We start from the raw sequence: 26,313 nt of genomic DNA on the forward strand, positions 1-26,313 counted from the left end.
ATATTTTCATAGACCTCTTTCTGGCTCGTGCAGTATATACAGGTCCTCAGTGGAAGACATGCTGATTGCAGTATTTTTTTTCTGCAGTCCTAACTATTCGTTGAAGTCTATGCCTGCCTCGTTTGGTTGTTGTGCCAAACCAGACACTTATAAAGGTGCAAATGACATACTCATAAATTCCTTTGTAGAACTGTATCAGCAATTCTGACATATCTGTGCATCTGTGGTCTCTTCTTCTTTCTTGCTAAACTGAACTGTGCTGGGTAAATATGACATCATTCTGGCAAGATGATCAACAGGCAACTGCACCCTTTCCTATATATCCAGAGTAGATAAAAGGGCACTCTGCCAGGTTTGTTTTGTATTGATTCTATGTGACTAATAGAAAGAAAAGTTGAGTTCTCATGTTGAAATTTTGCAAGGATTGCCCAGTTGTGTTGGAGCATAAAAATCCTTGTAAGCTATGTATGTTAGCAATAGCCATTCTTTACTATTGCTCTTTAACAGCTTGGATCTATGATAGTGCTGTGCCTTTGTAGTTAGTAGCCACAAAAAGATCTGTAATTTTGTTGTCTGTTTCTTTTAGAGTCACCTGTATTAGTAACCATCAGTGCATTTTATTCATTTATGTAATCATAAGAGAAGTGACTAGGCAGTATACAGTCCAACCATAGAAACAATTTTAAAATAATTCAAGTACAGAAAATGTTTTTTTATTAAAAGGCTAGGAGAGAGCATCAGTTATTTCAAACTTTGAAACTATCTTCTGACGGTGAATTCCATAAATCCAAGTTGGACAATCCATGGTCACGCTTTCTGCCTCTTTTCCTAGACAGTTATTCTCCCCCCTCCCCCATAATATTTTCTTACAGACTTTAATTCTTAGTCATTTCTTTGTCCTCTTGTTTCCAACTGGTAAACCATCAAGATTATGCATTTGAAGACTTGAGTGTTGTTCCTTTAAGTGCTGTATTTTTCTCTGTAACGCACCACGTTGCTTTCCCACGAGAGAGGCATGGTGGATTTGAAGACTGTCTGGCTGACCCACCCACTTCTGTTGTCAAGGAAAGAAATTTGCATCACAGGTAGTTCTCAACTGAACAACCATTTGTTTAACACAGTTACCACTGTGCTGGGAAAAAAATGACTTACAACTGGTACTTGCACTTAGTGACCATTTGCAGGGTAACTGGCATGCATTTATGATGGTTGCAATGTCCCAGTTCTTTACTGGATTTAAATTTTAAATTCAAGAAAAAAATCAGTATCTTTATGTAATTAAAGCAGTCAGTTAAAAACTGTGGTAAACCATAGCTCTGTTAGCCATTCAGTCAGATTTGACTGGAGTTCTCTGAAAATGGTGCACTGAGCTGCAGGGCGATTTTTTCCTTCTGCCAACAAACAGCTGATTTTGCTGCCAAAGAGCCAGCTTTGGTGGCGCTCTCCCCAGATTTGAATGGGAGCGACTAGGAATGACCCAAGATAATCCTTGGATGATCGTAGACCTACCTGGGAAGAGGAATCTCAATGGTTGCAATTTTCAGTAGGAGCGACCGGACAGTTGGATCTCCATCTTTTCGTTTCAGCTGTTTTTCTTTCGAAGTTTGCCTCAGGGTCAAGTGTCCAACTTTTGCCAAGCAAAGTCAATGGGGAAGCCAGATTCATTTAACAACAAACTTAACTGTAGCATGAAAAATCATAAAATGGTGCTGTAGAACTCCACTATCATTTTAACAAAATTGCATTCTAAATTTCTTTTGAACGATGCATTTTCAGTTTGTTGCTTTGGTTTATGGAAGAAAGAATGCCTTTTTCCTGTGACACAGATTCCTAGATGATTGATGCTTCCAGATATAGCTTTGATTGTGCAGACTCCTTGCCTTGTTCACACAGTGTAATGAGAAGAGGGTTCAGATGTTGTCTTCCATTCCAAACCCTTGTTTTTTGTTTATCTTTTTAAAAAGTATTTAGTCCTCTATTAAAGAAAGAAAATAGGATATGAATATAGTACCTTTGAAATGATAAAAATAGAATCTCTTTAGAAGAAGGAAAGTTGAACAGATTTCCTTGAGTTATACTGGTGTTCTTTCCTAGATGAAATAATGTACATTATATCAACATAATGCCCTCACCTGCTGCTGTGTTGATTTTCTATAAATAAATAATTCATGAAGGGAGATTCCAGCACATGCTTTTTAGTGGTACAGTTCAAGAAATCATCATTTTTGCTGAAAGGTCTGATAAGCCCTTTGGCTGAAAAATTAAATGATTTTTGTGACTATTTCCCCAAACCTTTGATTAATGAAAGTCTTAGTCACTATATTTCATTTGTTAACTGAGTTTGTAATATGAGTGCAAATTTTGTGAAATTTGTTTCCTAGGTGGAAACCCATGAATACCTTGTGAAACCTTCCATTGACCCCAATCTTGCTGAATTGAGAGAAAATATGGATAATCTGGAAAGAAAAATGCAGGGTGTGCTGAAAACTGCAGCCAAGGAACTGAGTATGTTGGAGGGTGGAAATTATTTTACCATGAAGTACTTTTAAGTTGGTTGAGGTTTTTTTTCCCCTCCTTTCAAGTCATCATCCATATTGACTTGCTTAAGAAAGTTTCACAGCCTATAAAATCCAGTGCAGCATGTCAGCCTTTTCTAACCTGGGTATTTCTGGGAGTTATAACCCCAGAACATCTTGAGGCACCAGGTTAGGTAAAGCTGCAACATATTGTTGCTTTTAATCTCTTCTTGGAAACTTATTAGGGTTTCTTCAATGAAAGTCAGAAAAGGTTTCTCAGTGCTACTAATATTTACTTTAAAATTACATGACTTTCTAAGGTTCTGGTAGCACCCTCCTTTTATTCACTCTACACATTCAGTGTCTCCAATGAATACATACCGGTTTTATGCGTATCTTCAGGGGTCCTTGATGTGGAAAAGACACTCTGAAGGAAGAATTCTGGAAAATTATTTCAGTATTCAAGGATGCCCAGTCATCGATGTTGTAGCTCCTCCCCCCCCCCAATTAATTGCTTGTTATTTCACTACTACTGAAAATGTTAAAAACTGCAAAAGCTGTGGAGTCAGATGCACCATACATCTGAACTGCATCTCTCCTTAGGCTTTCTGTATAGGTCAGTACGTTGAGATTCACCTGATGTAACTTTGACTGCTAATTTGATATTCCTAATGGGAATTATTATATAAAGAATAAATAGAAAATGGCTATTGCTAGTCCTAGAATGTAATTTTGAACTGAAGGTTAGATTACACTATTGACAGATTAATTATAATTTCCTTTGATAATGCTGTCCAAAGCAATTCAATAAGTGGTCTTATTTAAATACCTACATTTTATTTGTCTTAGCAAGTGGCAGCATGTGCTTGTCTGAGTTTCGAAGCTAAGCAAAATTGGTCCTAAATTGTTACTTCTATGGGAAGTTGAAAAACATCCCAAAAGAAGCCAGTGACAAATTACTTCTGTATCCCCCCCCCTCAAAATTATCATTGTAGTCAAGTTCTAGGTTATCTTTATTCTTACCTTGCCTTTACCAAGTTGGAATATAGATTGAGGTGGGCATTTTTAAAACTGAAACTTGCATACTTCTTGATTGTAGACTGGCTTAAGGGGATTTCTGAAACAAAATATTTAATAACAGCCTAGTTCTTTTACCACTGTTTTAAGTATTGTGATAATGTTACGTGTTAGAAATGCCTCTATTGTTGGGAGACACATTAATGAAAATTTTTTTGGATGCTTTTATATGGCCAGATTGATGAGACGACTTTCTCCAAGCTCTATGACTGCTCAGTTGGCTTTTCAGTAAGGGACCTGGTACAACATTAAGCAGCAAAACCAAGGAAAAAAAATTGATCACTGAGTGAGGATAATGAAGGTATCATTTGTATGCTTATATGGTGCCATAATCAGTCATGTATTCTGTTTCCTCTTCCCAAATTAAAAAAAAAGGTTTGGAAGCTGGCAAGAGTATCAAATTAGAATGCAATGCACAGTTTGGACATTTTTTCAGAATTACCTACAGAGAAGAGAAGGTTCTGCGGAATAATTTGAAATATAAGATCTTGGAAACCCAGAAGAATGGGGTGAAATTCTCTAACAGGTAATGTCATAATCACCAGTCAGTTCTGTTCCTGCTTTTAGCTCTGAATAGCCTCTTAAGTATGTTACTTGGAAAATGATTGAGTTCCTGGGAAAAGAGTGGAATGTTACTGTTCAGTGTGAAACAGGGGTGTCAAACTTAATTTCATTGAGGGCCGCATCAGCATTGCAGTTGCCCTCAGGGGGCTGTGTGGGCGTGGCCTGGGTGGGCGTGGCTAGAGTGTGTATGGCCTACTGGGTGGGCGTGGCCAGCTCTACATTGTTCGCATCAAGGGTGCCTATGGGGGCCTGGGCAGGAGTGGGACAGATCTGAGGGTCTCTGGCAGAAGGAGGGTCTCTGGGCCAGGGCCAAGGCAGTGGGGGCCGTTCCCTCACTGTTTCCAGGATGGCTTCGCGGGCCACATGAAACCACTTTGCGGGCCGGATCCGGCCCCCGGGCCTTGTGTTTGACATGTCTGGTGTGAAATGTTGCAAACATTTCTGAGTTTTTTGTTTATGTCCAGCGCATTGAAAGACATTAATGAAGAGTATATGAAGAGCAGAAAAGAATATGAAGAAATGCAAGATGCTGTAGTTAAAGAAATAATCAATGTTGCATCAGGTAAGACTATGTGCTTCCTTCTGAAATTGCCATATATGTTAGAATAATTCAATAGAAAGGGCAAACTAGATTAAAGCATTGAGCAGAGCAGCCATGCATTCACATGGGAACCAGCAGAACTTTCAAAACATGTCTAAAATATGTCTAGTCTAATGAAGAGAAGGACTAGGGGTGACATGATAGCAGTGTTCCAATATCTCGGGCTGCCACAAAGAAGAGGGTGTCAAGCTATTCTCCAAAGCACCTGAAGGCAGGACAAGAATCAACAGATGGAAACTAACCAAAGAGAGAAGCAACCTAGAACTAAGGAGAAATTTTCTGACAGTTAGAACAATTAATCAGTGGAACAACCTACCTCCAGAAACTGTGAATGCTCCAACACTGGAAGTTTTTTAGAAGAGACTGGCCAGCCATTTGTCTGAAATGGTATAGGGTTTCCTATCTCAGCAGTGGGTTGGTCTAGATGACCTCCAGGGTCCCTTCCAACATTATTATTATTATTATTGATCATTGCACAGTCAGCCAGATGTTCAGGCTGGATTTGGCATTTTTGTCTACCTATCGAGTCCTTACCAAGGACCTGGGATAGGCAGATCTGGATGTTTGATGGTATTACAGATATCGTTGCAGGATGGAAGTAGTTCCTAGTAAGGCTGCCTTTTGCAATTGACTAATGGTGAATTTGTCAGTGCCAATGATGTTCAAGTGGTGCTCCAGTTGTTTTGGGATTGCACCCAAGGCGCAATTATTATAATTATATGATGATGATGATGATGATGATGATGACTTGAAAGAACAACAGGATATAATTATCTTTCTGGAAATGTTCAAAAGGTCCATGAGGAATGTTAATTTGTACATTTTTCCCCTAAATTCTAGCATGAGAATTTATCAATATGTTAATATCCATTCTCAGTCAGAATTACGTTTGGTTCATCATTTGGTGTAATAAACAATAATACCAGTTCTAGAGACAAAAAAATGAAGGCATATAGAAACTTTCCACAACTAATTTCTGCTAAAACATATTGCCATTCTCATTTAGTCTTCATTCCCATCAAATTATATCCATTTTTCTTTAAAACCAAAATGGATGGATGATAGATAGATAGATAGATAGATAGATAGATAGATAGATAGATGATAGATAGATAGATAGATAGATAGATAGATAGATAGATAGATAGATAGATAGATAGAATGAATTAAATTTGTTATAGGTGCTTACTCCAGTAGACTGGTTGGCTTACAAAATTCAATACATAATTAAGAGTATTAAAAACATAAAACCATAAAAGAGACCCTGGTCTAAAAACAACCACAACAATAAAAATCCAACAGTGTCTTGACAAACATGAACCCCAAGATATTTGGTTTCAAGATAGGGAATGCAGGATCTCTGAATTTCTGTCTCTTAAAAGTCACAGCATTGACTAAATGGGATTTTAGCTTTAACTAGAATTAACAGTTTGTGAGTTTTAAATCCTAATTTTGCCATTTTAAAAACAAACTTGCATCATGCTTGTCATTTACACAGATGAATTTTGGCAAATATTCTTGCCTATCTGTACCTTTGCCCTGGTATAAATGAATGATAAATCAAAGTACTTTTATTGATCACTTCTTGCAGGTAGACAAGAAAAAGCTTTTCCCTGGAAGTGATGAATAGATAACATAAGCATGAGTAAGATTATGATACAAGCAAATAGACTAGTTAGCAGTTTTCTGTTGCATAAGCTGTTCCAGATTGCATGAGTGCTCATGACTAGTGGCTGCCTAAACATTTGGTACATAATGTTCCAAGCAATAACCAATACTTTACATTCATTAGTCTAAATAGTAATTTCTGATTCTAGACATTGAATATATGTCAGAATAGGCTTGTGGGAATTTAACAAAGTAGATTCAGTCCGCAATCCACCTTCAATCCAAATGCTTTGAATAAAGCAATATATATATTTTTTTATTGAAAAGTTTTAACATACAATTTTTCCCTTAAAAAAAAAAATCCCCCCTCCCCCTCCCTTCTCCCTCCCCCCTTCCTCTCCCCCCTCCCCCCCTCCCCCCCTCCCCCCGACTTCCCAGAGCTAAATACAAGATATATAAAAAAGAAACAATCATAAACAACCATATACTAACAATCATAAACTCTAAAATATATCACTCTCTAGCTTATATAGGATAAAACAAACCTTAGTAGTATTAAATATATATATAAAATAATAATAATAATAATAATAATAATAATAATAATAATAATAATAATAATAATAATAATAATATAGAAAAAGAAACAAAGAAAGAAGACTTATTCAAATATGAAACTTCTTAACCCTATACTTATTCTGGATAAACTCAAGCCATTTTCTCCCTTCCATAATATAACGTTCTTGCAAGTAATCTTTCAAATAGGCCGAAATCTTCGCCATTTCAACCAGGTCGGAAACCTTTAAAGTCCACTCTTCTATAGTCGGCAGTTCCTCTTTCCAGTACTAACCTATCAAAAGTCTTACTGCCGTAGTTAAATTCAACAACAACTTAGTGTGTTCCACCAGACTTTTATCCAAAAAGCCTTAGCCTTTTTACAAGTCCACCATATATGAAAATATATTGCGTCTTCATCACTGCACCTCCAACTTTTAGGCTAATAATTCAGATACATACTTAGCTTTTTAAAATCTAAGTACCATCTATAAAACATTTTGTAAAAATTCTCTCTTAGATTTCAAACTTGTGTAAATTATACATTCCTCATCCAAATCTTTTCCCACCTCCCACTACTTGGCTGTAAGTACGTTGTAAAAGTTCCATAGGCTTCTGCTGATCTTGTTCTTTTATCTTTTTTGATCGTTTTAAAGCAGCACGTGTCACCCTCTGTTCTCTGGGATCATCCAAAGGTGTTATATCTTGATCTCCTCCAGCACCATTCTCCTCTGTCTGTCCATCTTCAGCCTCTTGATGTTCTCCTTCTCCAGATCCCTTTGCAGCTTCCAGAAGTGTTAATGGGGTTGCTTTTAAAACATTATTGTAAAAATCACGTGCTTGCATCACAGTAACCAGACGGTACCTTTTACCTTCATGCATCACCATCAACCCAGCTGGGATCTCCCATCTGAACCTTATATCTCGTTGCTTGAGCTCTTGCACAAGAAATGTAAAATCCTTCCTTCTCCTTAAAATCTTTGGAGGAATTTCTTTTAGAACCAGAACTTCTTGACCAGCAATCACGACTTTAGTATCATAGGCAGCTCGTATAACTTCATCTCTAATTTCCCTTTTTGCAAAATAAACCACCACATCTCTAGGCAACTTTCTCTGTCTAGCAATCCATGAGTTCACACGAAACACTTTATCCATGCCTCCTTTTATTTCAGATGCTGGCTGGTTCAATACCACTTCGAGAGCCTCAGAAACCAGCTGCTTTAGATCTTCCTTAATATTCTCCTTTAAACCTCTGATTCTAATGGCAAACTGCATCTGGAAATATTGGGCAAGACTCAATTCTCTATCCAATTTGTCTCTTAAATCTTCATTCTCCAATACTTTTGCTTCTAATATAGCATTCTTTTGAGTCAAATCTTCCACTTTTTCCTCCAAATCTTCCACACATTCAGCCACTTTATACACTGAAGACAAAATGTCTACCTTCATCACACTGAACTTCTGTTCCATCCTCTCCTCCATTCTCTCCTCCAACTTCTTCAATTTCTCCTCCATCTGTGCAAATTTATCACCCATTGCTTCCAAAATTACCTGGGCACTTCCGGTGGCTCCGCGGCGCCGGAGACAGCCTTCCCGGGCTGCCCGCGGCTCAGCTGTGTGATTTTCGCCCGAAACAGCGCCGATCAGCTGTTCGGGCGAATTTGAAGCCCCCTCCTCGGGAGAAGAGGAGGGGGTGAGGCCCCAGGTAGGGGTCGAGTTCTCCGGGGCCGCCTGAGCTTGCAGCTTGGGCGGCCGAAGGATCGAACTCCCCCGTAGCCTGGGTCGCTCCCAGCTGGCCAGCGCCTCTGCTCCTGACTTCATGGAGCGGAGCCAGGCGTCTGCGACCACCCCTGCCTGAAGGAAGGACTATGGAGCAATAAGAGCAGGCAGAGCGGTACAAGAGGAAAAGGTGAAGAGGATTATTTTATTTTACTCTCGAGCTTGATGGTTTTTTTAAACTTAAAGTGAAAGTGCGTCACAATTGAAAGTAAAAGATGGCGGCTAAACCTCCCCCTAAAACTCTTCGGAGTGCTGGAACTTCTCCGGTGCAACAATCTTCATTACAGGCGTTGCATCCTCCTGATGTATTGACACCGAAGGACTTACGAGATGCTCTGGAAAGCAATATATTTTTATGCTGCATTTTCCCCATGTCTCTAAATGTACTGGATAGTATAAACCTCTAGGAATTTTTCTTTTTTAAAAAAAGATTTAAGGTTCATTTACACAGTCTTTAACCTCCTTGCTTGCTGAATCTTAACATTCCACTATAGAATGAAATAAAACATAATTAAATGCCATGAAGCCCATTTATCAATTTGTCCACTAAATGCTGAAAGTCTTCAAATAACTGTGTCTATTAATGTACAGATAGTCCTTGACGTATGAATATTCATTCAGTGACTGATCAAAATTACAGTGGTGCGGAATGAACGGTGGTTACAACTGGTCCTCAGAGTTACAGCACCTCCATGGTAATGTGATTGTGATCTGGGTGCTTGGTAGCCCATTTACACTTAGGACCTCTTGCCAAGCATCCTGCAATCACTTGATTACCATTTGCAACTTTCCCTGATGGCTTCCCCAAAAACTCAGTGGGGAAGCAGCAGGAAGATCACAAGTTGTGAGCATGTCTCCACCTGCATACCCTCCCCAGCTCCTCTGTGCTCTTGCTGACCACTTGTGTACCCCAGCATATCCTCCCCAACCCAGGTGGCACCTTTCCCAGACTTGCCCTGACCCACATGGCACCTCTCCTGCACCACCACACACCCTCCCAATCCTCCCCCCACCTCTCCTGCACCCTCCCTCCCTCCCCCATTTGGCAGTAGCTACTTTTTTTTTAATCCCATTTATATCCCGCCCTTCTCCGAAGACTCAGGGCGGCTTACAATTTAAGCACAAACCAATGTGCTTAGCAGTAGCCTTCATTCTATGTATATGCCTGCTACTTGCCTGCCTGACAGCTTAGGACATGCAACTTCCTATTAGCTTCCCCACTAATTTTGGTTGTGGGAAGTCAGCAGGAAGTTGCCTCTCTTAACGACCATGGGATTCAGTTAATGATGGTAACTGGGACTGTAGGGATTGCCACTTCATGACTGCATCGCTGCAGGACCATCTATATTAATAAGTGTAGCTGCTTATTTGCTGAATACTGTACAAATGTTCAGAGAAGTTCCCATTGAAAAGAAATAAACGATAGTTCCTTTAAAATCAAAGCATCTAATTATAAAAAATTATAGATGGGATTTTTGGTCCTTTCTCACATATATTGCTACATTCCGAATTTGATAAAACCCACTCATTATTTAGCATATCATACCAAATGTGGCTAAGTGATAGAAGGCATTTTACCTTTACTTGCTCAAAGCAATAGGCAGTGGTGTATATAACCATGGTTGTAACTCTTGTGTACAAGCATCCCGTGTTCTGCTGATAAACACGGGATTCATGAATTTCTGATTGCAAAAGTTAGAGCAAAAGTTATTACTTTGTATTGTTTTGTGTAATTAAAAAGTAATATTTTATCCTTATAACTGAATTTCTTTTAATCATTTTTCTTTATGGTTAGCTGACAAAAGGGCCCCTGTGGTGAATGATTATAGTGGTATCTTTACTGCCTTCATTCCTAGTCTTTAGTGATTAAAGCCGATGGTTCTTAAACTGTTATGGGCTAGGGGAGGGAAAAGGCAAAAAGCTCATTTATCCCCTCTGTTCTATTTTTTGTCTGAATATGATTGAGTATAAGTATAGCAAGAATCTACTTTCGCTCATATAGAAATCTGTTCATCAAATATATTTTTTTAGCCAGAAAAAGAAAACTCTACAAAACATAAAAAATGAGTAATGAAAAACTACATGCTTCATTTGTATGAATTATGTTTATATGTATTTGGCATGCTTGTTTTTACATAACTATCAATGGGAGTTTCTGCTTAAACAGTGATACCCAAAGTGCACTTGCAAACACTAAAAAAAATAGTTCTCAATATGTTTGAAAACGAAAGAAGTAAAATCAAACCAAAATTGATTGTATGCCATCAGGTCATTTGATTTTTGGCAGATAGATACATACAGATAGTCCTTAACAGCCAATTGCTTAGCAACCATTTGAAGCTATGACAGACAACTTAGAAGGTATTTACCACCCAGTAGTAAAATTCCAACAGCTTTCCGCTCTTCCCCCCCAATTCAATCATATAACTGCATTTTGTGTGTTCAGCCATTTATGGCTGTTTGCAGCATCCCTAGTCACATGATTACTATGTATAACTTTGTCCTGAAAACTGGTGTTTACTTCTGATTTTCGGCAAAAACAGGACATAACAAGCAATAGTTTCACTTAATGGCCATGGCAGTCACTTTAAAACCATGGCTTTTGCTTAATGACTGCTGCAACAAAGGTAAAAACACTTTACAGCTGCCATGATTTATGACCATAATTTGCCAGGTCTTCACTTGTTGCTTAACAAGAACTGTCAAATGAATCCCATTGAGAAGACCATTCCATTGTAGCATGTTTTTATCTGAGAGGGAAGGGTAGAAGAAACTCCTTCAAGATACTCAGGCTTGATATGTCACTGGAAGAAGCATGGTAGCCTTGCAGTTGACTTTGAGAGTATGTTGTCTGCAACTTCTTTGAGAAAATGAACTGAAATATTCTGTATTAGCTGCTGCTTATGAATATTCTCCAAAGACAATTCTACGTAAACCAGTCTGAGTTTTTTTATATGAAGTGATGACCAAATGAAGCCCTTACCTAAAAAGGATACCTAAGTCCTCAAAAATTCACATGGCATGGGAAACCGCTTCATTATTCCTTCACATAGAAGTAAGATCCAGTTCTGTTCTACTTATAGTATGAGGAGACTAGTAGCTTTTGCAAGTCTGTTTGCAAGCCTGGCTCATAACATGTGTCATACATGTTATATTTCAGGATATGAAAGTGTAGTGTCACTACTACCATACTTTCCCCCCTCTGCTAGCTTGTTAATCCTTTAATCTGCTATTCTTCAACAAACTCATAGTTACATTTAAACATATCCTTAGGCAATCTACTACCAGACCTAACAAAACTTTACTGCTTCCGACATGCTGTTTTTTCAGGCTCATTTAGGCCAGCGTGAATTTGGCTAAAGTTTCTCATACCCTTGAAACAATATGTAGATGTTGTATCTCATTTTGATACAAACCCACTGCTCCCTTTTCCATTGATTCCTTTTGTGTAATGGACTTTCTGTCTTCCATTTTTCATTTTCAGTTGTACGTGCCAGGTTTGTTAGCATTCTTTATATCCTGTTCTGAGAATCTCTTACATGAATGGGCTTTTAATACCGAACCTACTGATGGCATTAGTATATTAAACACTAAGTTGGAGAAGAAGGACTAATTGGATAGCTGGATTCAGCAGTCTAAGATCCATAGTTGCTGGAACTTAACTTTGACTGAATTTGAATCTTAATATCTGAAAGGGTTTTGAAACTGAAACATATAAAGCTGAAACTATCAAGCTAGAACCCCCAGTGACCTTTTCTCTCTAGGCTATAAAAACCAATTTGATTCCTGCTGATTTAATAAATGTAACAATGATGTGAGAGTGACTTCCTATTATATTCTGGGTTTTATTTTTTTTTCTTTTCCTTGTTAGTTCAGCCCACAGTCTTGGTCTTTTTTTGTTGATTTCCCATCCAAGTTACTAAATAGGACTAACTTTATCAGTTCAAGATCAGTCTAGTTCCCCTGGTTATAAAGATACAATGAAATAAAAGTCCCAACACTAAATGAAAAGAATATATTGGGTGAAATTCTATGTTAAACTGGCCAGAGTTGGTTAAACAGAATGGTACTAAAATATCACTGGGAATTCCCTTTGGTTTTCTGCATAGTGGGAAAACTATCTGAAGATTCTTTCTTTTCAATAGGGTATAAAGAACCCATTCAAATTCTCAATGATGTCATTGCCCAGCTAGATGCCATTGTCAGTTTTGCTCATGCATCAAATGCAGCACCAATACCGTATGTGCGCCCAGTTATTCTAGAAAAAGGGCAAGGAAGAATAATCTTGAAAGCTTCCAGGCACCCTTGCATTGAAGTTCAAGATGATGTTGCCTTCATCCCAAATGATGTTACTTTTGAGAAGGACACACAGACGTTCCACATCATTACTGGTGAGACTTCATTTTTATATCATGTTTATGGTCTTTCCTCCTGTGACCCACTTTTAGCTGCAAGTTTTTATGTGGATGCTTTAAAAGACTTGAAGCTTTACCTTTAAACAGACAGAAAAAGATGGCATAACAGTTGTTCCGAAAGGGTGTTTTCTGTTTAGGTGTGCAGTCACCTAGAGCAGATATGTCAAACTCACGACGTCATGTGACGTCACGCAACATATCGGAGCTTTTTCACCATTGCCGGCAGTGGGGTGGGCGCGGCTTCAGTATGATGAAACTGGCCCGCGGGCTGGCAGTTTGACACCCCTGACCTAGAAGGAGGCATTTTCAAGTAAGCTTAATGCTCCCAAATTTCACTTTTAAGGAGGGAATTGATGCACTGCTGCTCTCCAAATTAGTGGGGATGATTTTCATGATATGCAAATAAAGCAATAAACATGGAACAGCTGTGGCTGCCTAGGTGGGAGTTGTGCTTTCTGTGGAAAAAGTCTGGAGCAAACCCACACCCTCACTTTGTTCCCTGTTCTTGTTGTTTTGTTCCTCCTCTTCATTTCCTCTTCCGGGAAGTCCCAAATAGAAATAACCTTTCCCTCCTCCACCCCCAGCTTAGTTGTAAATCAAGGGTTTTTTTTTTGGTTTTTTTAACATATTGTTTTCTACAGCAATTCTTCAGATTTAATGACTCATACCTTGAAAACGATCGATTTGCAGCACTCTAATCTGTAAAATGACTTTAGGGGTTTTCAGTGCAAGTGAGGGCATTTGAATGTTCTGTTCAATTCTCGCGTATCCCTGTGTATTTGAAACATCAACTCTCCTTTATTTCCCTGTAACAAAGCCAGACTTCTCCACTCTCTTATAGAATACTATCTCAAAAAAATGCCCAAGTAATTTTATGGTGCTTTCATTTACCCCAAAGATTTTAATTCTCTCCCTTATAAATAAACACATGGAAGTCTGACGGATGCATTATTGGTTATATTACTCTCAGTTCTCTAGGCATTTCCCAATCTCTCTTTCCCATAACACCTCTGGGAAAACAGCTTTGTTGTGATTTTATGGTTGCTGGGGAGAGCTCCCCGCCCCGCCCCCCCCAAAAAACAAACCTGGACATACCTACACTTTCCTAGTATTTACAAACTCGGTAAATGTATGATGATTTCTTGGCAACAGTGTAGAAATGTTTTTCCACTGCTGCCTTCTGAGACAATTTTAATATTTGCAATCTAACCTACAGTAATGTTTTTTGTATTTTTTTTTATTTTTAAAAGAAACTGACCATTTCTAATTTTGATGTTTCTTAGATGTAAGCTTTATTTTTTTTCCTGGTGGGAAGAGAAGATTACATTAGCCTAAGGTTACTATTATTATTTTTTTAGTACTCATTAGTTTCATGGAGTTTGCACAAAATCCTGTACTTAAAAAGAAATATATATATATATATAAAATTGTGTGTTTAGGCATAATTTCATAGAACTAAAAATGCAGAGTCTCATTTGCCACAGTTCTTCCAAGCTAGGCCGTGGTCAAGGGACCTTTCACCTCTGGTTAATCTTGGCAGAGCTACCTCCTTCCATTCACCAGTTGGTCATGAACCATCAGGAGGCAAATTGGTGTGAACAGCGGAGGCTTATAATAAGAGGAAGGGCTCTTCCTCTTATTATAACAAAGGCTCTGTTGCTTTAATTGCTGGGAAAATAAGTCCTTTTGCTGCTATCTGCATTTGGGTCATGAATGTGAGTCACCAGGAGAATCCTGACACTCAAGCTTCATTGATTCTCCTGTGCAACTGTGTTTAACTTTTGGGAAATGCTTGCTCTGCAGGGCCAAACATGGGAGGAAAATCAACTTACATACGACAGACTGGGGTGATTGTTCTTATGGCCCAAATTGGCTGTTTTGTGCCATGTGACTCTGCAGAAGTGACTATTGTTGATTGCATCCTGGCTCGAGTTGGAGCTGGAGATAGTCAGCTGAAAGGGGTATCTACCTTCATGGCAGAAATGCTGGAGACTTCCTCCATCCTTAGGTAAGAGCAGTGACAACTTTTGTTCAGCAGAAGTGTGAAAGGTAAAGACTGTTTCTCCAGGCTTCCTGATCTGCCTCTAAAGAACATACAAATGAGTGTAAGATCTATTCTGCCTTCACTTATCTATTGCTACTGCTATCTTTCATTTCCCCCCCCCCACCATTTTTTCTCCTAGCTAAGTTGCTTCAATAAGAAATTGCTCTTTCCTTCTGCTCTTGCTCCTACATAAATCAATAGCTTTTTTCTACTTTTCTATGCCTACCCTCGGGGCTTTATTATCTTCTATCTCCAATTAAGGGACACAGTGGCTCAGTGGGTTAGGACGCTGCTGAGCTTGTCGATCAGAAGGTCAGCAGTTTGGCAGGTCGAATCCCGAGTGCCGCGTAACAGAGTGAGCGCCTGTTACTCATCCCAGCTTCTGCCAACCTAGCACTTCGAAAGCACGTAAAAATGCAAGTAGAAAAATAGGGACCACTACGGTGGGAAGGTAACAGCGTTCCGTGCGCCTTTGGTGTCTAGTCATGCCGGCCACATGACCACGGAGATGTCCTCGGACAAGCGCTGGCTCTTCGGCTTTGAAACGGAGATGAGCACCGGCCCCTAGAGTTGGAAACGACTAGCACGCATGTGCGGGGGAACTTTTACCTTTACCTTATCTCCAATTAATTGCTTGCATAAATGATCACTTGCACAAGAATGTCCTTGTGCAAAAGGAAATTTTATTGAGCCAGGGAGATTCAAGAGAAATCACAAAATTTTGAAAATCTCTAGTTCAAACACAGAATACTGATGTTTGGGATGGGGGATGGAAAATATAGGAATTGAACAAGAGAGAATAGTAGGGCTGCAGCATTCTGCAAATTAGACTTCCTTACAGACTTCCCTTGTCCTGAATATGTCTGCTTGATTCAAACCCATCTGTAGGTTTAGATCAAGTATATAGAGAAATTCTGCTTTCTATTTAGAGATGAGGAGAAATTCATCAGGTCACATTTTAGTACAAACTTAAAATATGTATTTGCAAACTGGCATGTAAACTGAAATGTAAATTTCTTGTGCACGCATGCATGCACACAGACACATACACGACACACAGACACAGACACACACACAGAAAGAAATTTGTAAGCAAGTGCAAAGAAGGTGCAAACAAAAATGCACATATTAGTGGATATAACACACACAAATATGTTATGAAAAACTGTTTTGAATTGTTCTACTTTAAAAGTAGAGTCTAATATCTTTTTTTTTCTTTTAGAACCGCAACGGAACATTCCTTGATAATCATTGATGAGTTAGGGAGAGGAACATCGACATATGATGGATTTGGATTGGCCTGGGCAATTTCTGAATATATTGCCAGCAAAATGAAAGCTTTCGCTATGTTTGCTACTCATTTTCATGAACTGACAGCACTGGCTGATCAAATACCCACTGTAAATAACTTGCATGTTACGGCATTAACTACAAAGGAAACCCTGACAATGTTGTACCGTGTGAAAAAAGGTGAAAAGCATTAGTGAACTGGGACAGAGAAAATCTGCTTCATTTTATTGTAGAATGAGTGACCGTTTCTTTGCAAAGTTGAAAAATTGTCTAAGATATTGTAAAATGTACATTCCTATATTTCTACTTTCTTTGATTTTGGGCAAATATAGCTCTTAGGATCTAATCTAACAACAATTTCTTTATGAGAAATGCCAGTTGGGTTGTTGAGTTGGACTGATTTTAACAGATTCAATATGAGATCTAAGTAAACAGTTAGAAATGGAGAATGAGGTATTAGAGGATAGTGATTCAGAAATGGTTTCATTGATTACAACTTTTAAAATATATACTTAAAATTAAGAACGTATATTAGGAGAATTAAAAATCTCAAAATTGACCATCTTCAATTTGTCCCATTTTAAAATTCATTTTTTTTGTAAGCAAGGAGTTAAATTTATAACAGCTGATACAAAGCTTATCAATTTGAATATTTATATCAGAATAATCAGTCAAGTCAATAATAATTTGAAAGTTAGTATTTGTGCAGTATTATAATAGAATAACAGAGTTAGAAGAGACCATGGAGGTCTTCTATTCCAACCCCCTGCTCAAGATATCGTGACTGTGTACTATAGAATTGTATATGCATTTGTTATTTATTTATAATTATTGTCACTACATTTTGAAATCATTATATGATATTTCAATTAAAAATATACAATAAAATATGGAAAACGTATTCAAATGGTAAAGATTGTCTTGGAAATTACATTGCACTTTATACATTGTACCAAAATAGAAAAATTATCCAATTTAATTTCTGTCAATTTGGGATGCGTTTATCAACTATGAGAGATCTGTGGTATGTCTTATCCAACTCTTCAAAGGGTTGATTACAGGTAGTCCTTGACGTACAACCATAATTGAGCCCAAAATTTTTGTTGTTAAGTGAGTTTTGCCCCATTTTATGACCTTTCTTGCCACAGTTGTTAAATGAATCACTGCATTTGTTAAGTTAGTAACACAGTTGCTAAGTGAATCTGGTTTCCTCATTGACTTTGCTTGTCAGAAGGTCGCAAAAGGTGATCACATGACCCTTGGACACAGCAATTGTCATAAATATGAACCAGTTGCCAAGCATCTAAGTTATGATCACATGACCAGGGGATGCTGCAACAGTCCTAAGTGTGAAGCACATTGTAACTTGAACAGTCACTAAACAAATGGTTATAAGTCGAGGATTACCTGTATTGTTGCTATTGACTTGAGCACCCAATATCTTGTTTTGGGTGCACCTTCTGCTCTCAGGTTACTAAGTTAACATTAAAATAAAAGGATTTCCTCATGATGCTTCTTCCAGGGGCCTGTGACCAGAGCTTTGGTATCCATGTAGCAGAATTGGCTGCCTTTCCCAAACATGTGATTGAGTGTGCCAAGGCCAAAGCTCTGGAACTGGAGGACTTTCAGAACATTGGAATGTCTCAGGAGGAGGAGGAGGAAGATGAAGAACCAGCTGCCAAAAGATGCCACAGGGAGAAGCAGGTTTGTTGGATTTTTCTGTATGTCTATATTCTGCTTTCTATAATTCTTTGGAAAAATTCATATATCTTACCATAATGTCATTTCATTTGCCTGTGATGTGTCAACACAACCATTGTGACTTGACAACAGATTTATGTTTTTAAGATGAGCAGCCATACAAATCTTTCGAATAAAAAAATGTAGTTCATATTTACAATCAATAATCTTGACTTTATAAATAAAAAATAAAAATAAATGAAATCCTGAGTTGAAAATAAACATAGATTATCATTGTGAATTAAAAATAGTTGGGCCTAGCAAAGATGAATACGAGAGGAACATTTTGAAACAGAGAACATTGCTAAATGGAGATTTGGATTCTAGCTTCAGGTTGTAAGATTTTTTTTTTTTATGAAAGAAATCTTAGGGAATCAGCAGCAGCCATTTCAAGCAGTCTTTTCAACTTGTATGCTATTTCTGGTGCTCACCCTTTATTGAAGAAAATGTTAATTTGCTTGTTTGCTTGGGCATAAGAGTGGCTTGCAAAATCAATATACAGTTCATTTTAATCCAGCATTTTCTATTTTACAATGGCCAACCAGAGGCTTCTGAGATGTTTGTAAGTAGGAAAAGGCATCTCCTCCCCCTGTTGTACCCATGCAGTAGTGTTTGGAGATAACATTGAATCTTAAAACCAATAACTTTTGATACACTTGTTCTGCACAAAGCTTTGAAGTCCTCCTTCAAAGCTAATAGCCATCACCTCAACTTGTGGTAGAGAAATGATTAAGCCCCCTGATTATTTTGGTTCCTCTCTTCTGCACTTTTTCCACTTCTCCCACATCCTTTTTTAGATGTGACACGAGAAATGTTCACAGTTATGGTAGAAAAGGTCATGTCAGAACATGTCAACAATTAGAGATGATCCAGCTATTGTTTTATTAAAGCTAACAAGTTATACTGAGTCATTGGTCTCCTGCTGTTAAGAAAGAACAAAAAACATTGGAGATTAGTCAACCAAGTTTTTATATAAGGTTATAGAGATTGAAGTTGAGCTGATGGATACATTTGACCAATGACAAAGAAATCATTTTACAACGGATAAGAAAAACATACAGGCCATTCATAGGAATCTAGATATCTCTGTGTTTGGAAAGAGAGCACTTTGCAATGCAGAGATATATCATCAGTCACTATGGTGTCGAACAAGTCATATGCCTTCTTCCAGATAAATAACATTTGCTATCCGAGCAAGTATGAGAGTGCATCTTTTCTCCTCACTTTTTTTGTCAGCTCAATTTGGAATTAGCCTATTGTTCCAAGGGCTTATTAAATAAAAATGGGTGAGTTTTTAAATACCATTTCCAGGCAAATATGTTTTTTTTCTAGAAGGTGATAATTAGGGCTGTTTTAAGTGAACATTCTTGGAGAGCTTGTGGGTGGCAGAAATCGAGTGAACAAGGGCCTGGCTTTAGGACCTTCTCCACCTGGCATATGGGTGGAGTAAAACTTAATCAATGGGCCAGTTCACTAAACTTCTGTGGCTGTTTCCACAGTATTTGTGCTCATATGCCTTTGCTGAAGTATAAGGGAAAGGGAAAGCAATCCTAATCATGTACTAGGTTCTTTAGGTAAATGTGCATCTTCTGAGTAAATGTTTCCTTTTTTTTTCTTTCATTGTGTACTACTTCTTGTTTAAATAACCATAGGAAAAAAATTGAAGAGTTATGAACTAAAAGATTATTTCTAGTCTCTATTTTTCTTTATAGTTGCCTTGATGGAAAGTGTTAAACCCTAACTAAGTTCAATAAATATTGAACTACAGGTAGTCCTCACTTAATGACCATTTGTTCAATGGTTGCATGATGGCCCCTTCAATTGCTGACTTGGAGGAGGAGGATGAGTCGGAACCAGGGCCATCAGACACAGGGACCCAGGATCCCCAGAGAGCCCAGGGGTGGAGGTGTCATGTGACTTGATTCAGAACAGACTGTTTAAATGGTATTTATACCTGGTCCTTGAAGTTACGGCTGTTGCAGTGCTCCTGCAGTCTTGTGGGTAATTGGCAGCCCTCTCAAATTTTTGACAACAGTGTGCACTTCAGTTTCCTGCATCTACCTATCTCTTCCCTCCCCCCCCCCACAAATTTCTGTCCTTTTGGCTGCCCTCTATTCTGCTGCCCATGCCCCTCTGTGCTCAGTCCTACATCTCCACTGCTCTACACTCCACCTTGACATCTCAGTCTTGACATCTGCCACCCTGTACTCATGAAGGGCCAGGTTGGGCATACCTTGTCAGCATCAGGAAGAAGAAGACACTGAAGTTCAGCTGGGGGCAACAGGGGTAGCAGAGTGTAGGGCAGAGTGCAGTGGCTGCAAAATGCAGGGGTGTAGGGCAGGGGGGCAGGCGGGATGCAGGGTGAAGTGTAGGGCAGTAGAGACAGCAGAGTGTAGAATGGCAGGTACATGGTGGAGGGCAGGGCAACAGAGGTGGCAGGGGTGCAGGATGCAGCAGGGCAGCAGGATAGTGGAGTGGAGCCACACAGTAGATACAAAACTTTAAAGAAATAATTACAGTGCAACAATAGGAAGAAAAATGGGGGGAAAAGGTAACATTTATACCAAGATGCATATTGATATAAAATGTTTGGAGCTGGTCAATAATTACCAAGACAGACAAATCCTATAACAATATTATAAGTTACTAGATAATCCATAACTCATTAGGTCATCATTTCTGAAATATTTCCTTGCCAGATTCCTTAATATCTTCAACAGTGGCAGAGTTTCATGTACTATCTTGACTTAAATTTTTTTAAAAGAAATTCAGGGAGATACTCAGAAATGTATTTGCTTTGAAAATAGCCCATGTTGAAACATACAGTGTGGCACAAACATCAGCAGCTGACCCCAGAAATATTTTATGACATTTTGTATTATGTCATAAAATGTTTAATAAAATTTGCCAAATTTCGATTCCACTGGAGGCATGGGGTCCTGGATTTTGGATGCATTCTGTAAGTTAGCTCATTTTAGGTACCTTGGTCAAAAAAGTTTTGCCCTATGATACACCGTTTCTCCCAGTTAAAGGATACAGGCACTATGGTTTTACATTTCTTTTTTCCTTTTCAGGAGGGGGAACAAATAATTCAAGATTTCCTTTCTCAAGTGAAATCAATGCCGTTGACAGAAATGTCTGAAGAAGAAATCCGGACCAAACTAAAGGAGTTAAAAGACTACGTTTTAAGGAAAAATAATTCTTTTGTAAATGGAATTATTTCCCGCATCAACGGTGCCTCATGATACATAACTAAAACCACTTGAACTTGTGATTTTTTTCTGATCATAATCTCTAAACTGAAACACCAACTATTTTGTCCCCTCTTACTCCCATGCAATAGTAAAGAAGAAGCCTCAGGAATCATGTTCCACTTTCTCATCCACATACATAAAGAGAGTCAGAAAAGTAGAGTTGGGAAATACATAACAATAATACAGATACCTAGTTGGACTGCCCTGAAGTGGGCAGAAGAGCTTCAGAACTGACATAGGCATCTTCTTGTTCTGTCTGTTGAACTTTTTCCATGCCAGATCCAAAGTACCTTTAACTGCTTTGGATCTGGATACTATTATGACCATAAAGCTATGCTTTTGGTGCTGTTTATGTATATATAAATTGTATCATGTTGGGTTGTATTTTGCTGCAATCACTGAAGAATTCTTGTTTCAATCTTACTTTTGAAAATATATATATCTGTGGCATCCTCTGAAATACTTTCAGGCATTTGACAGACTTGGAATAAATCACAGTTCTGTCATTAGCAGGTATGTTGATGACACAGAAACAAGAGACATGACATTTTGTTATTATTTGTTAGAAGCCCATAGCTTGTGTCAATATATTTAGCTCTGAAGTATAGAACAAAAAAAGCATTTACTAAGGGTGAGGGGTGTTGTTATATGACTTCCATGGGATTCCAGACTTAAAATTGTTATCCTTAATGTAGTGTAAAGCTTTACTGTATATTTTGTTCATGTTTTATTCAAAACATTTCAAACAACTTGAAGAAAATAAATTAATTTGTCTTCCACTGTTGCACAAGACTCTGAAACTGTCGATTAGTGGCATATTATATCCATATTTCTTCAGTGGATCTTTGTGGAATTTCTTACATGACACATATTACTCTATTTCTTGAACAAATCACAAAAATACAAGAATGTTTGCTTCCAATATTTTATAGCTAATAATTATGAGCTAATAATGAGACAAAATTAAAAAAATATTTTAATTTCTAGTGGAGATGGATAACATTCACGTTTAATTAAAAAAAAAGTTTAAAGTTTCCCTCTGTCCAGTAGTGACTGACTTAAAGAGGAGATGCTCAACTCCGATTCTCAGTCTAGGGAACCTGCATTGTCTGAGAGACGCTTCTGTCATTGTGTGGCCATCAGCATGAAATACAGAACACAGTAACCTTTCCCACCACAGTGGTACCTATTTATCTATTCATATTTGCATGCTTTTCAACTACTAGGTTGGCAGAGTAAGGCCAAGAATGGGAGCTCACCCTGATTTCCAGCTGACAAGCCCAGCAACTTAACGGCCGAGCCATTGTGTCACTCCAAGTTCAATAAATAAACAGATAATCTAGATGAACAAAAGGAATATTTTTGTTCTAATGAAAACTCTGTTTTTACTAGTATACTAATTTATTTATTAACCATTTAATCTGTTTAAATTGATTGACAAAACTGGTATATTTAGTTTTATAGTCTGCTATTGAGAATAATATTCTCTCCCAGATAAATATTGAGATCCTCCAGGGGCTATATAGTACTGCTCAATTTTCTAAGAAGTCCTCTAAAGCTAAGTAAACTCACTCATTAAAACTCAAGTACTTTTCTTTAAAAAAAAAACATTTTCTTTCTCTTCTTTTTTTGAAGTACTTGGCAGCTGAAAAAAAAGTGATAGGAATGCAGCAACAGTGACAGTTTTGGGATGTAAATTGTGGTACTGTTGAAAGAGTTAAAGTGCCGTTTAACTGTCAATTTTTTTGTACAATTTTTCCCCCCTGCTTAGTTCTACCAGGGCTGAGTGTTTGTGGTATAGGCAATATGTGTGGTAGTTTTTCAGGTAAGGGGAAAACAGCCTTTAGAATTAATGAATGGGGCCTTTTCTAGAAAATATGGATCATATTGTCTTTATTTGGAGGTACCCTTTCAAATGTTTTCAATTTCCAATCAGTACACAGCATTTTGGGATATATTGTAGAGCAGTGTATAACATGCAAGCATCTTTATTGTCAAGGCAGAAATTATTGTCTAAAGCATTTCCTGGCCTCAACATTGTTCATTAATAGAATTGGCAAAACAGTAGCTGGGTTCACGCATTGCACTAAGCTATAATGTGGTTTGATTGTTTATGGCTTAGTGATATTGTGCAAATGAAGTTGTTCAGCAATTAAAATTAGCACATGATTTTTGTTCACTCCATTAGCTAAAAAGCTGTTAAGTATAAGGATATTGGTATACATATTAATACACATATTAGTGCCCATAGTGATCTGTGTTGTATGTTCTGTGGCTGCTTTTGTGTATTTTGGCAGGGATCTTTACTTTTATTTTTTCATATATTTGAACTGGAGATGCCACCAAACAAACTTGGCAGTTTTTGAATGCAAAGGATATACTTATTGTTGGGGTCATGTTCTCTGAAGGCCATTGCTGGGAAACTAGCGGACGTTCTACTGCAGTTGATTGGCCACTGTGAAAACAGACTGCTAGATTAGATGGGTAAGGGGTCTTATCCAGCAGGGCATATGTCCTCTTGCTATACTGTATCCAAGTCTTTGCTTTAGTTATATGTATAGAGACTGACACCGCCATGGTCATGACTGACAGGTTGCAATTAGACTATTGCATGACTTGCTAAGTCAAAAGTCTCTAAACTTTGCAATCAAGTGAGTACATTTTCAATGTTGCAGGGTTGTAATGGGCACTCTAAAAATTGCTGCGTGAAAGAAGACAAAAAATCCATTTATTAGAAGGCAAACTAGTAGGTTTGCTCCCATCTACCTGCTCTAGTCTTCTACCATTCCAGTTTATATCTGTCTGTTTTTCAGATCAAGTAGGCATACTTCAAATCAGAAAACTGGGCTGAAGTTCCCCATTATTTATATGTCATGGATCCGATGAATAAGACAAATCAAACAAATTGAAGGCATATTATTTATCTATAAAGACTTAGTAATGAAACGAAACATCGGCACTCATGGAGGGATGCCAGAATCTGAAATCTCCTCCCCCAAAACCCATCTAACACACACATAATCCCCACCCTTATCTACACGTCATAAATCACATCCAATTAGTTTCACATATGAGGTCTCCCATTCTGTACCCGGGCTTCTTATCTTCTCAGAATAGACGTTAGAAAAATTCTCTCCCTTCAAGATTCAAAGTGAAGCAGTTTAAACCAAAGGCTGTCTCTTATATTGTCAGTGCAAAAACATGTCAGTGTTTGCAGCATTGACAAAATATTTCTAAAGATTCTTCCAAGAGATACAAAGAGTCCATAAGCAGTCTTAGAAATAAATATGTTCGAGTTAGTAATTGGCTTTACACCATGCTATCTCCTTTTTTTTCAATTAGAAGAATTCAAATAAAATAAAATCTGATAAGGGATGATGCCTGTCAGGCACTGTAGGAGATGTGAAAGATGTCATGTTGGGATCCAGTTTGGTTAAGAATATACAAATTACTGATTTTTTTTGCTTTCTCCTCCTGATGAAGCCCCATGTAAAGTCAAGAAAACAAACAAATCATCGAACAAATCAGAGTTCTCACTTGAGACATAAATGACCAGAGTCAAATTATCCTACTTCAATCACATAATGTAAAGAATTAATTATCTGGAGAAGGCTCTACTGATGGGAAAGGTGGAAAGAAAGAGAAGCAGCATGGCAGATGGACATAGTTACAGTGGTGATTATTGCACCATTGGGCCTGAAAGGCTGTGTTAGGGGTAGATCATCATAGAGAAAGTCTATGTGGTTGCTAAGAGTCTTTAAAGCTCTTGTTACAAACTTTCCCATAATTATTATTAAATGGAAGCCCAGTAAAATTTACCCCAGTAAGTCATAGAAAAAGCATACTGTGAAATAGGACTATTTGATTTCGCTTTAATTTGGTTGAGAATCATGGGTGTTGTATCAATTTGTTAAAGGCATCATGTTGGAGGAATGCTATATTGGCATCTCTAGGGATGTTGATGCTTTCTCTGATTGGATTATTCAGGGTAAACAAATTGTGTTCTTCATTTATAGTGAGTGCCATTGGATCTCTTCAGATCTGTGGAATAGTCTAAAGATGCCTATATATCACCATATTGCTCAAATTAACTCTGGAATAATGTGGAGTTCTATATCTTCTACTGAAAGCTCTTTGTTTATACTGTACAGTAAAGCAGCATTTGATACTCTTGCTATTGTTGATGATTGAGAGATTATAACACAATTATAATCTATAAGACTTTGTTTCTGAAAAACAATAGTACATACCTCCCTCTTATATTTTTTTCTCTGTTCCCTCACTTCACCCAGCATAACTTCATTTTAATGTCCAATTTCTAAATATATTCTCCCATCCATGTGTTTCATTTCAATTTGGTATTTATTGCATTGGGAGATTTTCATTCCTATTGTGAGAGTCAGTAGGAATGCATTCTGACAAGTCATCACACTGATGAAAATAAAATGACATTTATATTTCTAATTGTGTTGGGGTGCACACTAAGTCACTGGAAAGAATATAGAAAGTCTATGCTCCAGCCCACTGGCATAACAATTTTGAAGATTGTCAACTTCACAAAATTATTTTTCCCAACATTTTCTGCTTACTTCTTTCTTACACATAAACAAATCCAGGTGTGTAGGTGTATTGTGGGTGATACAAAGCAACTCACTTCCTGGGCTCCAAGATCCTGCAGATGGGGACTGTAGCCAAGAAATTAAAAGACATTTGCTCCTGGGGAGGAAAGCCATGGCAAATCTAGACAGCACACTAAAAAGCAGAGACATCACCCTGTCAACAAAAGTGCGTATAGTCAAGGCTATGGTCTTCCCAGCTGCAATGTATGGCAGTGAAAGTTGGACCATAAAAAAGGCTGAGCGCCAAAAGA

At 38.0% G+C, this 26,313-nt stretch overlaps 1 protein-coding gene across 3 annotated transcripts in view; it reads left to right on the forward strand.

Moving 5' to 3' along the window:
* The window catches only part of MSH2 (mutS homolog 2), a 90,082-nt gene extending 67,855 nt beyond the window's left edge, over positions 1 to 22,227 (forward strand). For all 3 annotated transcript variants that reach the window (XM_083350464.1, XM_083350465.1, XM_083350466.1), the window contains 8 exons: positions 2,382 to 2,505; positions 3,969 to 4,119; positions 4,622 to 4,719; positions 12,846 to 13,091; positions 14,919 to 15,123; positions 16,382 to 16,629; positions 17,972 to 18,153; positions 21,264 to 22,227. In XM_083350464.1, the coding sequence (XP_083206590.1) occupies positions 2,382 to 2,505; positions 3,969 to 4,119; positions 4,622 to 4,719; positions 12,846 to 13,091; positions 14,919 to 15,123; positions 16,382 to 16,629; positions 17,972 to 18,153; positions 21,264 to 21,434 (1,425 nt within the window). In that variant the 3' untranslated portion in view covers positions 21,435 to 22,227. The remainder of the gene's footprint in view (positions 1 to 2,381; positions 2,506 to 3,968; positions 4,120 to 4,621; positions 4,720 to 12,845; positions 13,092 to 14,918; positions 15,124 to 16,381; positions 16,630 to 17,971; positions 18,154 to 21,263) is intronic.
* Positions 22,228 to 26,313: the final 4,086 nt, after the last annotated feature.

Source organism: Vipera ursinii, assembly GCF_947247035.1.
Source record: "Vipera ursinii genome assembly, chromosome: 1".
In the NCBI taxonomy this organism is placed as follows: domain Eukaryota; kingdom Metazoa; phylum Chordata; class Lepidosauria; order Squamata; family Viperidae; genus Vipera; species Vipera ursinii.